This window comes from Macadamia integrifolia, chromosome 13, assembly GCF_013358625.1.
Source record: "Macadamia integrifolia cultivar HAES 741 chromosome 13, SCU_Mint_v3, whole genome shotgun sequence".
NCBI classification, from domain to species: domain Eukaryota; kingdom Viridiplantae; phylum Streptophyta; class Magnoliopsida; order Proteales; family Proteaceae; genus Macadamia; species Macadamia integrifolia.
In genome coordinates, this window is record NC_056569.1 from 24,126,787 (window position 1) to 24,143,925 (window position 17,139).

Sequence of the window (17,139 nt, forward strand, 5' to 3'; positions counted from 1 at the left end):
GATGTGCATCACCACATAATCTGGGATGCCATATCAGTTCCGAATCAGGTTCAATACCTTGGGCATCAGGATGCTTGGGGTATTCATCGTAGTTTTCTTCTCTCCTGAGGAGGAAGGAGAGCCTTCCCCCTCAGACTCTGCCTGGCCGGCCTCAAGGACTTCGATACCCGAGGGACCCGCACCCGAAGTGCCTGCTACCGTGACACTGGGGGGCTGAGCTGAGGCAATCGAGCCAGCTCCAACCCTGGTTGGGACAGTCTCAGGTGAGACCACCTCCACAAACTCAGAGCCCGAGTTATCGCTCGAGCCCGAGCTGCAGTTAGAACTGGAGCTATCATCAAAGCCCTGACTGCTGGAAGTGTCATCACTAAAGAACGAAGGATTGGGAATGGGGCACTCAGGGTGATCTTCCCCAGGCCTCACGGTCGTCAAGGGAGTCTAGTTGGGAGAGTCCGGATCACACGCGGATGCCATGTTAGGATCTTCGAGGCTAGTATTAGGGTACGCGGAGGGCTGAACAAAGGATCGATGAGTCACAACCATTATCGTACTTACTTGTTGCAGGACGAACTGGTATAGATGAGAGAGAAAGAGCATTGTTCACGACACCGGGCTGCTCTGAAATACTGTGAAAGCCTGCATTGAAGATAGGAGCGAGCTGAGCTGACTATATCACGAGATCGAATGACAAGACTTATAAAAAAACGTACCCTATTTATAAGAGAAAGCGGTGGAGAATGAATGATTGGATCTTGTTGGGATCAACGACGAACAGGAGCGGTCTCTTCGCCTGGCCGAGGTGAAATAACGGCTTCAAGACACGTGGCGCATCGAGCGCATTTCACACTGAGCGGACGGCACCCGATCGAAAAAGTCAATGGAACTTAATGCTCTATCTATCCGAGCCAACCGCTAGAGCGGGGGGCTGGTGATGATGGTATTTCTCCCCACCTCAGCACGGGCAAGGAGCGTCCTGACCAATGCTACACTGATACCTTATCTAGCTGTGCTGCCACCTTGGCCCTTATCAGCCCGAATTGTCACCTCGGCATTTCATCAGCCCGAGCTGCCTCCTCGACACTCCATCAGGCCGTGCTGTCACCTCGGCCCTCCATTAGCCCAAGCTGTCACCTCGGCATCTCATTAGCCCAAGCTGCCTCCTATGCACTCCATCAGGCCGTGCTGCCACCTTGGCCCTCCATTAGCCCGAGTTGTCACCTCGGCATCTCATCAGCCCGAGCTGCCTCCTAGACACTCATCAGGCCGTGCTGCCACCTCGGCCCTCCATAAGCCTGTGCTGCCACCTCTGCACTCCATCAACAACAATGTTCCCAGAAACGTGCTCTTGTCCACTCCTACATTCAAAGAATGTAATCCCTATTCACAAGGACATGACTCTATCCACTACAAGTCACCAGAGACATCTACCCCTCACACGATTGGCATCTCCGAGATAAGAGGGAAATATTCCCCTGGGATACCCTAGGACCCGGAATATTCCCAGAATCGCAGAGCCACCCCCCTCAAGGACTCTACGCCTAAACAGGACTCTACACAAACGTCTTCCATTCTCCCTCCATCAGCAGCCTATAAATATCACTGTAGGCCTCCATCATGGGGATCGATCTCTTCTTTTACTGAAAAAGCTCTCTTGAGCATCTGCTGTGGAAGGATCTGACTTAGGCATCGAAAAGTCCACTGTCGGGTCAGCCCGGCTCTCCCCTATCCTCTCTTTTGTGCAGGTCGGCTGGAGCACCAGAAACTGCAGGGAAGATCATCTAGTCAATTTTTGTCGCATCAACACCCATTGGTAAATAAGGGGAGGTAGACATTTAAGACCCTTGATGGGTGTACACTGTACACAACCACAGATCGAAAACTTTTCTCTTATTTATTTATTTTGTGAAAAAGATTTCTTGGCTACTAAGCATCATCCACAAAATTATTTTAGTAATTTAACTACCGTTTCTATTGAAGGTCTGAAATACTAGAGTCTCATCCACGCCCAACTACGGTCATTAACTTTAAAAGATTACAGCAAAGTAAAAAACTGGCATTCTTTTTTTTTAATGGTTCCTTTTCAACCTCAAATGTCATTAAATGCAATGGAAGTTTATTTACATAAATAAATGGGAGAGGAGGATTGGACACCACTTTAGTTTTCCTAGAGCTAGCAACCAATTGGTCAATGGGGTACCTAGGATGCAAGGGGTATGGGGTCATTTTCAAAGGAGAGGGATAGCAAGTGAGAAATCATAGTAGTTTGCCCAACCTTTTTCCTAGATAAAAAAGAAGCCTAAAAGGCAACATGGCTTCTACACCCAGACATAGGGAGGGGCAAAATAACTGTCTCAACCCCATGAAAAAAGGAAATCTCGCTGTTTTTTATGCTTCCATATGTGTTCCCATTGGTCCCTTATCCGATAGAAAGGAAGTGAAAAAGATTCATGGGAATACTTTCTCAAGCCCTCTTCCATTCTTGGTTTTCTCTCCTAACTAACATGGTTCTGAATCCAAATCCAAGGGAGGACTTGGGCCCAAGGATACAAGACTACTAAATCAAGCATTATTAGCCAAGGCAGCTTGGTGATTATAATTTTCCCCGGACTCATTTTTGGGCTAAATTCCTAAAGTCGATCTATTTTCCAAATACTAATTTCCTTGAAGCGAGACTAGGGAACATGGGCATAATGGGGGTGGTGCAGCATCTTAGAAAGCCAGAAAATTCTATAGGCTGGTCACTTGTGGCTGATTGGAAAAGGGCACATATAAGTTAATATATGGTGTGACAATTGGGTTCTCTCATTATCCAACTAAAAATTTTAAAAATACAGCATCAAAGGCCAGCTAAGTGCAACATGGTCCTTGTTTCCGACCTCATTGATCCTATATAAGGCGATGGAACAAGTGATTTATTGCAACAATTTTTCAGGCAGATATACAAGAGATGATTCTGAAAATTTCATTAGAGTCAACCCAGGAGAAGATGGACAGGTTTGGGGACCTTGTAGAGATGGGCAGTTCACCGTGAAATATACTTATCATCTTTTATTCAATGAAGCTGTAATATTAAATGTCTCTAGCTAGCTAGAACTTCGACTTCAAGATCACATGCATGGGAGCATATTTAGGATATCACACTACAAAAAAAGCCCTCAAAAACCACACTTGGGCGGAGGTCTACGGCCGCGGTCCTCGGCAACCGCGGCTAAAGAATCCCTGTTGCCACGGTTTTTAGAAACTGTGACTACATGTTAACAGACAAGTGCGGTTATTGATATACATATAGTCGCAGTTTGCTATAACCACGGCTATACACCTCCTATCACTCATATATGTATCTATTGCTTTGGTTCGGAAAAACTGCGGTGGTATATGAACATGTAACTACGGTTTGTTTAAACTGTGGAAATATAGTTTCATGACACCTATGAGAAATGAACATGTCGAATTAAATAAGGCCGCGGTTTTGTAAGACCGTGGCTATTGATGAAAATTTTCAAAACTCAGAATCCGCACTCAATTTTTTCATTTCCCGCTTCAAATGTGCGGCTCTTCTTCACTGAAAATTTAACAAACATAAGAAAAGGCACGAGGAGGAGGAACGGAAGGAGGAGAAGGAGAAGGAGGAGAAGAAGAAGAAGGGGAAAAAGAAGATTTCAAGATGAACTTCACGGTAAGAAGGTTCTTCGTCTTCGTTTTTTTATTTGAACTTCTCTCTCTCTCTCTCTCTCTCTCTCTCTCTCTCTCTCTCACATTGAAGATGCAGGGGGCGGTTAAGTTGGCTCATGGTTAGCTTTGTCATTTTATTTTTAATTTCTAACCTGATCTCTCTACCTCTCTCATTCTCTAACAAATCAAAAAAAAAAAAAAAAAAAAAACTTGCAGGGGCGGATGGGTTTGTGTAGCAGGCTACGGTCGGGAGTCTACAGCAGGATGGAGGCATGTAATGAGGCAACTGCTGTGTGGAGGGTGACATTTTGCAGAACAAGAACGTACGTGCCGCCAACAATTGGAAGGCACCTCTTTTTGTGTAACGAAGGTTAATTGTGATGCAACTATCCCACAAGGCCATGCAAAGGGAGGATTATTGGGTTTTGTTTTTAGAGACTCTGAGGGATGCCTTGCTCAAGCTTTCTTAATGCCGCATCATTTTACTTCCCTAATCCAAGGGTAAAGCCTTGCAATTAGAAGTGCTATCTATCAAGCATTAATTGAAGTTGTGCTACACTCGTCTTGAAGTCGAAATGGATGACAAGGAGATCGTTGACTTGATCGATGATCCCTCAGGACTCACACCATAGGAATTTTCAGTTGTGATGTATGATATTAAATCACTTTTGTCATCTTTTCAATTCATCACTTTCTTTCATATTCCAAGGGTTGCGAATTCTGTACTAGATGCCTTGGCTAGGAAGGCGTTGTCCATCATGTATAGGACAGAATGACCTCATTCCATTACTTAGATTTCAAGACGTTGTACGTCTGAAGCCTTAGGTTGTACACATGGTTATCCTCTTCAGTAAATTATTTTGGACCAAAAAAAAAGTATTGTACAGAGGTATCAGTATCGCTAGTATATAATACCCATCAGATTGAAAATATTGGCTAAAAAGTGACTTTTTTCAATTTATGCATGCTATTCATTATTTGCAAAAAAATTGACTCTTTTCTTAATGTATGGTTCCGTCATCTCACGGTGAAGGAAAACTTTCCCCCTTTTTTTTTTTTTTTTTTTTTTTTTGAGAGAGCATTCCTGGGTACTAAGTGTCACCGCAAATTTACTGTTGTAATTACCTACCCTTTCTGTTGAAGGTCTAAAATGCTCGAGTCTCATCCAAGCACAATGATAGTAATTAACCACTAAGAAGATTACAATGAAAAAAATTGTCTTTTTTTTAAGATGTTCCTCTTCTACCTCATATGTCATTAAATACGATAGGCCTGATTTACTATATAAATAAATGGGAGAGGGTCGGGCATGCCGTTGGCTTTTCTGGAGCCAGCTAGCGACTCATCCAATGGGGGGGTATGGAGGTCATTTCCAAAGGAGAGGGAAAGAGAGTAACATAGGCTAGGCACTCCAGTAGTGTGCCCAATCTTCTCCCTAAATAAATAAATACAGTGAAAAGATTTATGGGGTATACTCTCTCACGCCTTCTTACATTCTCGGTATGCTTTCCTCCTTAATGACCATGGTTCTAAATATTGATATTCTATTAAGGTATCATCTAATACATATCAGTATCAACCGCATCTAATACCAATCAAATCGGATGTATTGGTCAAAACGAGACTCTTTTTTGAATGTATGGTTCCTTCATGCTAGGGTGGAGGAACATTCCACTTATTAATATATATATATATATATATATATATGAAAGTCTTCTTGGGTATTAAGTCTCACCCAAAAATTTAGTGTAGTAAGTACCTACCCTTTCTATTGAAGGTTTGAAATCCTAGAGTCTTATCCAAGCGCAATGATGGTCATTAACCACTAAAAAAGATTACAAAGAAGAAATTATGTCCTTATCTTTTGAAAATTTTCCTTTTCAACCCCAATGAGATTTTACTACATAAGCAAATAAGAGAGGGTTGGGCGCACGGCCGGCTTTTCTACATTTATCGGCTCAACTAATGGGGTGGCTAGGATGCAAGGGGTATGGGGGTCATTTTCAAAGGAGAGGGAGAGAATGACAGGTTGGGCACCCAAACAGCGTGCTCAGCCTTTTCCTTTAATAAATAAAGTGAAAAATATTTGTGGGGATACTTTCTCAGTCCCTCTTACATCCTTGGTATTCTTTCCTCCCTAAAGACCATGGTTTTAGTGTTGGTATTGTATTGGGGAATTAGCTCTCAGTATCACCAATATCTAATCTCTATTAGACCAGAAGTATTGGCCAAAAAGTGACTTTTTTTAATTTACACACGTTGTTTAGTATTGGCAAAAAAATTTACTCTTTTTTTAATTTATGGTTCCTTCATTGTACGGTGAAGGAAAACCTTTTTTTTTTTTTGAAAGAGTATACCTTGATGCTAAGGGCACCCACAAATTTACTGTTGTAATTACCTATTCTTTCTGTTGAAGGTCTGAAATGCTCAAATCTCATCCAAGCGCAATGATGATCGTTAACTAGTAAAAAAGTTTATACAAACAAAAATTGTCCTTATTATTATTTTTCTTTTTAATGTTCCTTTCAACTTTCATATGTCTCAAATGCAATAGGGTTTTACTACATAAATAAATGGGAGAGGGTTGGGCACACCGATGGCTTTCCTAGAGCTAGTGGCTCAACCAATGCAGGGCTGGAATTAAAGGGTTACGAGGGTCATTTCCAAAGGAGAGGGAGAGAGAGTGACACAGGCGGGGTGATCCAACATCGTATCTAGCATTTCCCTAAAAAAAATAAATAAAATGAAAAATATTTGTGGGAATACTTTCTCTCGCCCTCTTACATTCTTGGTATTCTCTCCGTCCTAACACACTCTCTCCTCCCTAACGGCCATGGTTCTAAGAATTTGTGTTTTATAAGGGTATTAGCTAATATCGGTATCGCTGGTATCTAATATCGGTTAGATCATAAGTATTGGCTAAAAAGTGACTTTTTTTTTAATTTACACTCGTCGTCTAGTATTGGTTAAAAAGTGACTATTTTTGAGTGTATGGTTTGTTACTTAATCGCATGGTAAAGGAAAACTTTCTCTTACTTTTTTGTTATTATTTGTTTTTTTTTTTTGAAAGAGTATTCCTTGATGCTAAGTGTCACCCACAAATTTATTGTCCTAATAACCTACTCTTTCTGTTGAAGGTCTGAAATGCTCGAGTCTCATCCAAGCACAATAATGGTAATTAGCTGTTAAAATTTTTACAGCAAAGAAAAACAATCCTTATTTCTGAAAAAAATGTTCCTTTTCAACCTCATATTTCATTAAATTCAATGAGATTTTATTATATAAATAAATGGGAGAGGGTTAGCGAGGTCGGCTTTTCTGGAGCTAGGTACCTAGGATGCGAGGGGTATGGGAAAGGGAGAGAGATTGGCACAGGATGGGCATGATGGTCTTTTCCCTAAACAAGTGTCTTAAAAAAAAAGTGAAAAAGATTAGAAGGGATTATTTCTCATGCCCTCAGACATTCTTGATATTCTTGATATTCTCTTCTTCCTAACACTCTTTCATTCCTAATACCAAGGTTCAAGTACTCGTATTGTATTAGGGAATCAACCAATACATATTGGAATCACTGGTATCTAATCCATATTAAATTGGAAGTATTGGCCAAAAAGTGAGTCTTTTTTTAATATAAGGTTCCTTCATCGCAGGGTGAAGGAAAACTTTCCTCTTTGTTATATTTTAATTTTTTGAAAGAATCGTCTTTGGTATTAATCACCACAAATTTATTGTCGCAATCACTTACCCTTTCTATTGAAGGTTTGAAATGCTTGAGTCTCATCCAAGCGCAATGATGGACATTAACTGCTAAAAATATTACAACAAAGAAAAATTGTCCTTAGTTTTTAAAAAAAATGTTCCTTTTCAATCTCATATGCTAGGATTAAGATCCTCTCTAGTGCCACTGGAGGCCCAACATGCATCCAATAGCTAGGAAGACCTGGGGGTGCACGCCCATGTGTTGGGCTGCCTACCCTAATCCCGCTCCTAGCTGTTGGATGTGTGCTGAGCCTCCAGTAGCACTGGAGAAGATTTAATTCACTTGTCATTAAGTGCATAATTGGGAGAGGGTTGGGCACGCTATTGGCTGTCATAGAGCTAGTGGCTCAACCAATAGAAGGTTGGGATGCAAAGGGGTATGGGGGTAATTTGCAAATGAGAGGGAGAGAGAGTGAGAGTCTTTTCCCTAAATAAATAAACAAAGTAAAAAAAAGATTTGTGGGGATACTTTCTTATGCCCTCTTACATTCTTGGTATTCTCTGCTTCCTATCACACTCTCTCCTCCCTAGCAGTAATGGTTCTAAGTAGTGGTATTGTATTAGGGTATCAGCTTCTTCAATTGATATCACAGGTATTTAATACTGATTAGATTGAAAGTATTGGCCACAAAGTGAATCTTTTTTAATGTACAGTTCCTTCTCCGCAAGGTGAAGAAATATTTCCCCCCTTTTTTCTTTTTCTTTTTTATGAGAGTCTTCCTGGTTACTAAGCGTCGCCCACAAATTTACTGTCATAATTACCTACACTTTCTATTGAAGGTTTGAAATGCTCTAGTCTCATCCAAGCGCAATACGAGTAACGAGCGACATACATATCATACGTATGTAGTTTTTTCCTTGGTATGTAGGAGAGTATGTAGGAGAGTTTTGTTCATCGATTAGTCCCAGGAACAACCAACAATTATTCAATTAACAATTGTGGAGCTGGAGCTGGATCTGGAGCTTGAATTGCTTGGTAGTACAATTAAGACAGATCTAGAGGAGAATATTACCCAAATGACGGACCTTCTTGGATCTTGATTTTTTTTATTTTTTTTAGGTACAACGGTTGGCAAACCTGTGGCACAACGGTTAAATTGCACTATTGCAACACTTCCAATCCCATAACATTTGCCCAAGCAAGTTATCAATTCATCACATGCATTCATCAATTCATTCATTCCAGTCGCACTTTCATGGCCTAAGCTAACTAAGCCTTATTTCCATCATCCCACTTTTCAAGTCAAAAAACCCAAACCTGCTGCAGACTAAAGTAGCCAAATAATGTAAGAAAAGCCCCCACTTCATGGATGGGGGAGATGGCATGTTGAGAGAGAATGAAAGGGTACTGTTTTTACTGATTAGCGTGCTACTATATATAACATTTTTCCCATAATTCTAATCGCTAGCTCTTACCCTAGTAATATAATAAAAATAAAAATAAAAAATGGCTCATCAAGAGTCAATTTCTGAGGATTAAACTCGCAGACCCATGAAAACCCACAAACATATTAACAACAGAACAAAGGAACCTTCGCCACCCTGTCCACCCCACCCTCAACAAACAGAAAAATAAAAGAACAAAAACGGAACCATATATCCCATAATACTAGTTAATAATATACAAACAAAATTTCGATGTAGTTCTGATAATTCATTAAAAAACATGTTTGCCACTCATTAGCCCGTACCACTTCTGTCCTCCCCCTCTTCCCCTTTCTTCGAGGAAATTAATTTTCATCACCAGCTGTTTGAGGTCCCACCCAGAACCCACTGGGCTGATGTCAGTTCATGGCATATTTCTGGGTCCACGACCTTGCCGTTTCCTCATATCGACTTCGTTGGTTCTTGTAGATGTGGGCAATTTCGGGTACAAGGGGGTCATCAGGGTTGGGGTCAGTCAGGAGTGAGCAAATGGAGAGGAGGACCTTTGATATCGTCAGGGCCGGGCTCCACTGCTCCTTAAGGATGTCGAGACAAATGTTGCCATTGGAGTTGATGTTTGGGTGGTACACCTATCAAACCATATATTAGGTACAAAATAGAAGAAGATTCACATCTTATCTTTACCCTCAAACATTGCATAGTCAACCTAGAACAAAATATCAAACACAAGTAGCCGCTTAATCTGGCACATGCACTCACTACACACATTTAAAGCAAAAGAATCATTGCCCAAACCAACAACTAAAGAAAATTGAGATCCAAATAAATGTCCAATCGATGATGCTCCAAGCAAGGATAATTTGACTAACCATTTCTTGTCGTGACTTACAACCCTCAAGCTAGCCTCTGGAGCCAAAAGGAACAATTTTGTATAGTTTCCACTGGTTTTTATCTCTTAAGTAGGCCAACAACAAAACCCAGATGCAAACAACACTGCTTAATGACCAAAGAAATGGCTATGTTTTGATCCCTTAAGCCCATTGTTTCAAAGAGAGAGAGCTATGGTAAATAAGAATGATGACAACTGAATCATTAACAGTCCATTACCAGAAAAAAAAAAAATGAATCATTAACAGTCATACCCCATACATAAATTCCCAAAATTATTTTACTACCCAAAGCAGTAGTCATTTCTACAGATTAAAGAGAAAAATAATCCTTTTTATTGACTTATCCCACACCAAAATACTCCTCATATTTCCATTGTAGCTATACCATTTGTGGCAGAAGAATGAGTGGTCTAAACTGATTGGTTCTAATAATACCACAGGAAGACAATAGTTGCTTGAATTCAAAAGATAATCTCAAGCTTCAAGGAATTCTGCCAAACCAATAGAATTTTCAAAAGAAGCACACTTTATTTCTATGAAATAAATGCTTAAGCTTTTCTTTGATCTAAGTCTTCTTCCGGTTCTGATTACAATGTCCATATCAGCATCCCATATTAGCAATGCATGGTACATCACTACTGATCCTCTAAGGTTTAACAATAAATTAAATACTTGTTCTAATGCAGGAGCATCCTACAATCCAGAATGAATTTCTCCTGAGCATAGGGTTACTTTACACAAGCCATGGCAGTAATGTAGTTCTATTTTTAGGGTTCAATTAGTGGCATCATGGGAGTGCATTTTTTCTTTTCTTTTATTTAATATTAGGATCCATGCATGTGTTAGTTTGGCGATTATAGCTTGGGGGTTAAATTAACTACTAATTTTTTAAAGTCAAAAAGTCCTAGTTGCTTATTATTGTTAAGAGGTTTCGATTAGAAGAGTCTTGGTCTAAGTAGTCTTTTATCTTTCCACTGTTTTGACTTTATAAATAGCCACATAACTCTCTCTCAGTTTAATGGAGTTAAATGGACAAGAAACAAAGTCGTTTGCTTCTGGCTGTACTTTCTCCCTTCTTTTCTTCCTTCAATATCCTTTCTAATTCTCTACCTCTCTTCCATTGATTTCTTTCTAATTGTCTAATACATAGTTGCCAAGGCCGTGCCTGGGCTTGAAGGCCCTTTGAAATGGGCAAGGTCAGCACTCACCCTGTTTTTTTACAACTTGGCTTTGCCTTGGTCGCCAAGGCCTAGGTGTCACCTTGGTCACATTGGCCAGATCTTGACCCAGGCAGTTGCCATTTTGAGCTTAAAAGAGGGGTAAAAGAACCTCATGAATGGTTGTATGCTTTTATGGTGCACCTCACTGCAGCTCATCATACATATCTTTTAAGGGGTTAAAGTTGGAAAAATAAAAACTAAGGAGTTAAAATTGGAAAAACAAATACAACTAAATCCTAAAATTTGTGGTAGGCAACACGAATACTTCCTTGATCCTTTGGTGCTTGTTTTGATTAAAGTTGAATGATTGATGATTGATTGATGAATGCTTGATGTCTCCTCTTTAGATTTTCATTTAATTTACCATTAGCAGAACAGCAACCCAGTGCACGGGGCTCCCGCAACTGCAGGGTCTGGCAGGGGAAAATGTATATAGCCTTACCCACTGCTTCGCAGGAGAGGCTGTTTTTCATTTAATTTACCATTAAGTAGACTAAATATTAACATAACTTGGCCAGGACTTATGATTAGTGTATGCTTGATGTCTCCTCTTCAGTTAATAATTTAATTTACCATTAAGTAGACTTAATAGTAACATAACTTGGTCGGACTCAGGATACTAGTAAACAATAACCCTATCAAAAATTAAGTATGAATATAACCTGAAAATTCCTAAACTAACCCTATTATTCTATGCACACACCTTCATCAGTAAGGCTTCTGGCCAATGCCCCCGCTCCTTGGCAACTTTGGCTGAATTCCTTCTTTTCTGGTCAGTTATTTCTTCTTCTCTCCCTTTCTATTCTCTATGTTACCCTGTTATTATACTTTACTTTGCTTTAACAGTTTTCACTTCTCTGTTAATCTAATCATCAGCTCGATCTGATACCTCAGATAATAGTTTCAGCTCCTATTATTTATCAGATCAATCTGATCATTCGAACTAAGATCAAATCTCTCCTTTCATTATGCACCAGACAACTTCCCCTGGTTTCCTCAGTTTTCCCTCCAATTTGACAGCCTGAAGCCTAGTCAGATTGATTGCCTTCGTGTGCCTTTACCACCATTATTAATTTTCTATAGTGATTGCTTCATTGACCTTATAAGTCATATCTATACCCAGCTTTGTCTATTGCTTTTTTTTTTCAATAAATTTCCTATTAGAGGCAGATTTCAACTGAGTGGAACTCGTGCCTAACCTTTAACTTCGATAACCTGGATCCTAATCAGCTTGATAGCCCTACACCCAAGTGTGCTTCTGACTGTCAATATTTCCTAGACCCTAAACTAAACTTGCAGTACTATTTAGGTTTCTCTGAGAAAATTATCTGTACAAGTATGTCACTATTTAATAGAGTTACAATTCTGAGACAATCTCCAATTATCAAACTCAACTCTTGTACATATGGCTTTTCAACATCACGTTACCCAAATTTTTATCTTATTACACTACAAGTGCATTAGGAAGTCTCACATATGCATGCATTAGTTAAAATCCCTCCCTAGAACGGGAAAAACTCAATTTTATAGCATTAAATGAAAATCTACACTTCTAACTAAAAAGGCTGCCTCAAAAAATTCAATAAATGATGACTGGGTTTAAAAATCAGATGAAACGAGAATCAAATAATTGAACTCACCTGAAACAAATTAATCATCCAAGTGATGAACCATCAAAAAATTTGTGGCAACTGAGATGAAAATTAGAAGATTAAAATAGCAGCAACATACAGACTGATGTAAGATCTGATGTTCCACACTTTATAGATACTACATCAAGGAGTGATATTAAAAGAGATTCTCCTTTTATTTCTTGAAGAAACGTGTATAATCATAAATGATACATGGTTTTCTCATTGTTCCAAGGGCTAGACTTTTCAATTTCCCTGTGCATTTGTGTCTAGTCTCCTCCCAGAGAATAATACCATCTGACCATAAATAAAGATTCAGGTAGACCTATTTTCATATCCACCTACCTAGCTCACACATGGTAGTATGTTCTAATTCTTCATGTTTTTATGCAGTTCAGACTTTAGAGTTGCTTACTCAAGATCCTATTCAAGTACCAACCGAGCCAAGAAGGTCATCGAGTCATTGTTACTCAACCCAAACCCAATATCCCCTGATCCAATTACTATCTAACCATATAAAAAATGTACATATTTTGTGTTATATATTTTACAGACACACCTACGAAAAGGCAATACAAATAAAATTTTTCACTATTCTTACTGCATTATATATCAGTTAACAAACAACAATTTAAAAAAAGGGCATACCCAGTGCATGAGGCTCCCACCACTGCGGGGTCTAGAGAAGGTCATAACGTATGCAGCCTTACCCCCGCTTTGCGGAGGGTCATATTTTCATTATCCATATAGATCTTCTACCTTTATTTATGGGACAATTTCCTAGTTGTACTATATTAAAACAATAATTAAAAAACAAGTAGGTTTACAAGAAAAGATATAAAGCAAAGCCAACCAACATGTTTCGAAATTTATTTCCTTATCTAGTAGATTTGCTAGGCAATTTTCCATTTATGTATTTCCATTATCTTCTAACAGTGAACAAAATACATGATTTTTATATTTCCCCAATGAATTGAATGAAATATGATAATCACAACAAATACAGTTTTCCCCTTTTTAATTTGGATTTATTTTTTCTTATCAAGAACATCTTTGCTTACCAAAAGAAACTCTTTTTTCCTTTTAAAAAATAGGCCCCAAGGAGAGCGGAACACATGACCTCTTGGTTGTGAGGTGTGGACCTTGCCAACTGAGCAACCCCCTTGGAAATTTGAACAATTAATTCTACATCTGGGCATCAAGGAAGATTATTTGTAGTCTGCCTCAAGGACAATTAGATAGGGAAATTAAAACAATTTCCCAACAGCAAAGTTGTTTCCACTCCTGTTTTAGCCAGTTCTTGGGCAAGATTCTGTTTCAAAAAAAACAAAGCATCCAACTAATGGTACCTTGTGGATATTAATCTAGCAAAAACCACACTGGAGCCGGGCATCGCCTTTGCCTAGACTCTATAACCTCTGAAGGAGTCATTTTGGTCAATATTTAAAGGGAGAGGGTTCTCTGAGCATGCGGCATAGGTGAGACAGAGCGAGTGACGTCATTTCATCACGCAATGTCATCTCAAATCAGGTAGAGAGATATAGACACAGAGGTACTAGTTTACCCTGCCCTGGTGGCTCAGAGTACCTATCCCCAAATTTAAATTCTTTAAAGGCTATTAACTACATAAATGAATGAACACACTGTCACGGGAACATTCAATTAATTCAAAAGAGTTTGAATTATTAAATTAGGATGAATTGAAGTTTTTTTTTTTTTTTGGGGGGGTTGGGGTGTGAATAATATATAATTTATTAAGAACAAATAAAACACAGCCAAAACGCAGGATCAAAACCAAATTAGCAAGAAACTAAAAGGCACCACAAAGCCTTAGACTAGACAAAGGAGAAGTAAAAAAGAAAAGGACCATATGGTCAACCATAAATTAAGTTTTTCAGTCCTTGGAACAAAGGTAATACAGGGCTAATCTTATGCGGTGAGTCCGTCCAGCATAGATGAAATGGCCATCCAAATCATCATATTTTTAAGGGCGCTTCAAAGATGCCTTAATGCCATGCGGAAGGCAGGCTGAAGAAGGCAGAGGCTGCCAATCAGGGATGCGAAGGAATGGAGGTTCCATGAATGGATCCTTATGACATCACTTAGGATGGATTGCACTTGTTTCTTCAGCAGATATATCAGTAGATCGATCTATTTCATAGCAGATAGCAGATGGAAATTTTTTTTAAGATATAACTAACAATCCATGCAAAGGAACAGCTCTAGATTACCTTGGTCTGGAAGTTGACTTTGGGAGGCTTGAAGGGATAGTCAGGTGGGAAATGAATCATGACAAAGAACACACCACCAGAATATGGACTATCTGCCGGTCCCATGATCGTAGCCTGCCAGTGGAAGAGGTCCTCTCCCACAGGCCCAGCACTGCAGGATGTTGGGGGATCTCTCTGCAAATCCTGAAGTTCCTTCTGGATTCTTTTGCTAGCCATGAACTCCCTAATCTCAGAACAGAAATTTACACGTCAAGAAGAAATGGGACGGATAGAATTTTCCGCAAAGCAAAATCAATGAATTTCGCAAGGGTAATGAACGGGGCTGCAATTTCAGTGGATCCAATTTTGGATCCAAACCAAACCTATCAGGATTCAAAGGCATTAGAAAAAAAAATTTAAAAAGAGAGGCATAAATGATCTGAACAAGGAGATAAACTTAAACAGAGAATCCACCGCGCTAAAGATACTAGATTTATGCTGATATGTGCTCCATCACGCGTGCAGGAAAACCATACACGATTACGGAACAACAACAGTGGAAACTATAACAGATAATCTATGAAGAACAAAACTATATTTCCACAAAAGGGAAAAAAAACGAATTCATAAGAGTAGATAAGGTGTAAATAGGAGATGATTTCAACGAACAAATAATAAATAATAAATAATAATAATAAAAATAAAAAAGGGAACCTTGCGCTCGACCCGCAGAGCACAAAGGCACTAACAATAAAAACTTAAAATCCCCAGAGAGAGAGAGAGATCCTAAAAGAACTAGTCCCAAACAGAAGAATGAATAAAACTACAAGGAGAAGGATAAAGAAGGAAGGGAGAGATTCGAATAGAGAAAGAGGAATCTGACGCCTGCCTTATCCGTAGGGATAGGGAGGGGAGAAGGAAAGAAACAAAGGAGAGAGATTCGAATAGAAAGTGATGTCTACATTTCTTTTCTTTTATTAGGATTTGGTTATCCATATCCCTATATCCGTAGAAGAAATTAGAGAGAGAGAGAGAGAGAGAGAGAGAGTGCAAGTGCATGAAGATCCGTTTAGTTGGTAAGTTTAAATAGAATGGAAATTAGGAAAAGCACGATAAAGGTAAGGTTGTGGGAATGAATTTAATTCTACCTTAAAAGGAGACTAAGAGCAGGCACCGGCGAATCTGGAAGGACCTCACGCCACCCTCTGCTAGTCTGCAACAAGCAATCGATCAGAGAGTATCAGATCGTCGTGGAAGGATCGCAGCATCAATGAAAAGAAGCAAAGGAGGAGGAGAGCCCAAGTGACACAAGAGGAAGAGGAAGAGGAAGAGGAAGAGGGGACTTATTTTAAGGACGAGTGTTGTTGACTGAAGACTTTAAAAGTAATAATGAAAGAAGCAGTTCCCAAGTGTTTGCAACTGCAGAGAAATGGAAAACTGCTGGGTCGATTCCAATCCAACCCAATCCAACCCAAGTGATTGATTGATTGTATATAACCAATTTCATTTCCATAAAAGGAAAAATCGCAACGACCCTCAGAGAGTCCTTGACATAGTTTGAGTCATTCAGATATAACTGTTCAATAGAACTTTACTCACGCACACTTACTTGCATTGTCAAGGGATCATGCATTCATGCGCCTGCGCCTCAACCTCAGCCTCACTCATGGGTCAGGAGGCATTCATTCTTGGGGAGTGAGGAAGGAGGAAGGACACCCTCTTGGTCTTGGGGTTCTATGGTATTGATTGATTCATTCATTCATGTGTTGCGTGGTGGAGTCTACAGTACCATAAATATATATTCAAAATTGACGGACCAAAAATGAATAGAAGTGCGCCTCGTCATCGTCGTTGTGACTTGTGAGTCGTGACAATCAGCGCAGCAGCCTCTCTCGCTTTTGCTATTTCAATCAAGATTTTTAATACTACTCCGGAGAATAGAGTCGAGTACCTCTGGGCTCTGGCGGGGGTATGGCAGGGCAGGGCATGGCGTGGCGTGGAGTTTGGCGAGACCAGGCCTAAGCTGCAACTCAACTCCCATACGGTGATACCACGCCCCACGCCCCACGCCCCACGCCCCACGCCCCACGCCAGAGCGTCAGACTACAAGTACCTCTTGGCATCTGCTGCTGTCTTAAGACTAATGACCCATACCATCTATAAAAATGCTCTCTTATTCTTATTTCTTATGGGGTGATCATAACCCCTAAACCCATAACCCATGTCCCATGTCCCGTGTCCCATGTCCCATGCCTTTATTATTGTTTCAAAGTCAAATCAATTATATTGACTGATTTGGAATGGGGATCTACCCACTACTGATTACTAACCTGATCAATTCCAATCTGATTCAGATCGAAATCAACACCGA

At 39.8% G+C, this 17,139-nt stretch overlaps 2 protein-coding genes and 1 long non-coding RNA gene across 7 annotated transcripts in view; 1 reads left to right on the top strand and 2 right to left on the bottom strand.

The window, feature by feature from the left end:
* Nucleotides 1-17,139, bottom strand: part of LOC122059593 (protein DOUBLE-STRAND BREAK FORMATION) — a 131,802-nt gene that overhangs the window by 80,854 nt on the left and 33,809 nt on the right. The window lies entirely within an intron of this gene.
* Nucleotides 3,593-4,228, top strand: LOC122059595. Its single transcript, XR_006134084.1, has 2 exons — nucleotides 3,593-3,676; nucleotides 3,889-4,228. It is a non-coding gene; the product is annotated as an uncharacterized LOC122059595 (long non-coding RNA).
* On the bottom strand, nucleotides 8,880-16,521 carry LOC122059594 (ubiquitin-conjugating enzyme E2 28-like). Of its 2 annotated transcripts, none has more exons than XM_042622478.1 (3): nucleotides 16,378-16,521; nucleotides 14,790-15,012; nucleotides 8,880-9,446 (listed from the first exon to the last, which is right to left on the bottom strand). In XM_042622478.1, the coding sequence occupies exons 2-3, from the start codon at nucleotides 15,003-15,005 to the stop codon at nucleotides 9,216-9,218; spliced, it is 447 nt and encodes a 148-aa protein (XP_042478412.1). In that variant the 5' UTR covers nucleotides 15,006-15,012; nucleotides 16,378-16,521; the 3' UTR covers nucleotides 8,880-9,215. The 2 variants fall into 2 exon arrangements, with proteins under 2 accessions (XP_042478412.1, XP_042478411.1); XM_042622477.1 differs by lacking the exon at nucleotides 16,378-16,521 and adding an exon at nucleotides 15,917-16,226.

Coding starts and splice junctions, on each gene's coding strand:
- LOC122059594 (XM_042622478.1), bottom strand. CDS start 15,005: ATGGCTAGCAAAAGAATCCAGAAGGAACTTCAGGATTTGCAGAGAGAT. Junction 9,447..14,789: donor AAGTCAACTTCCAGACCAAG/GTAATCTAGAGC, acceptor ATGGTTTGATAG/GTGTACCACCCAAACATCAA.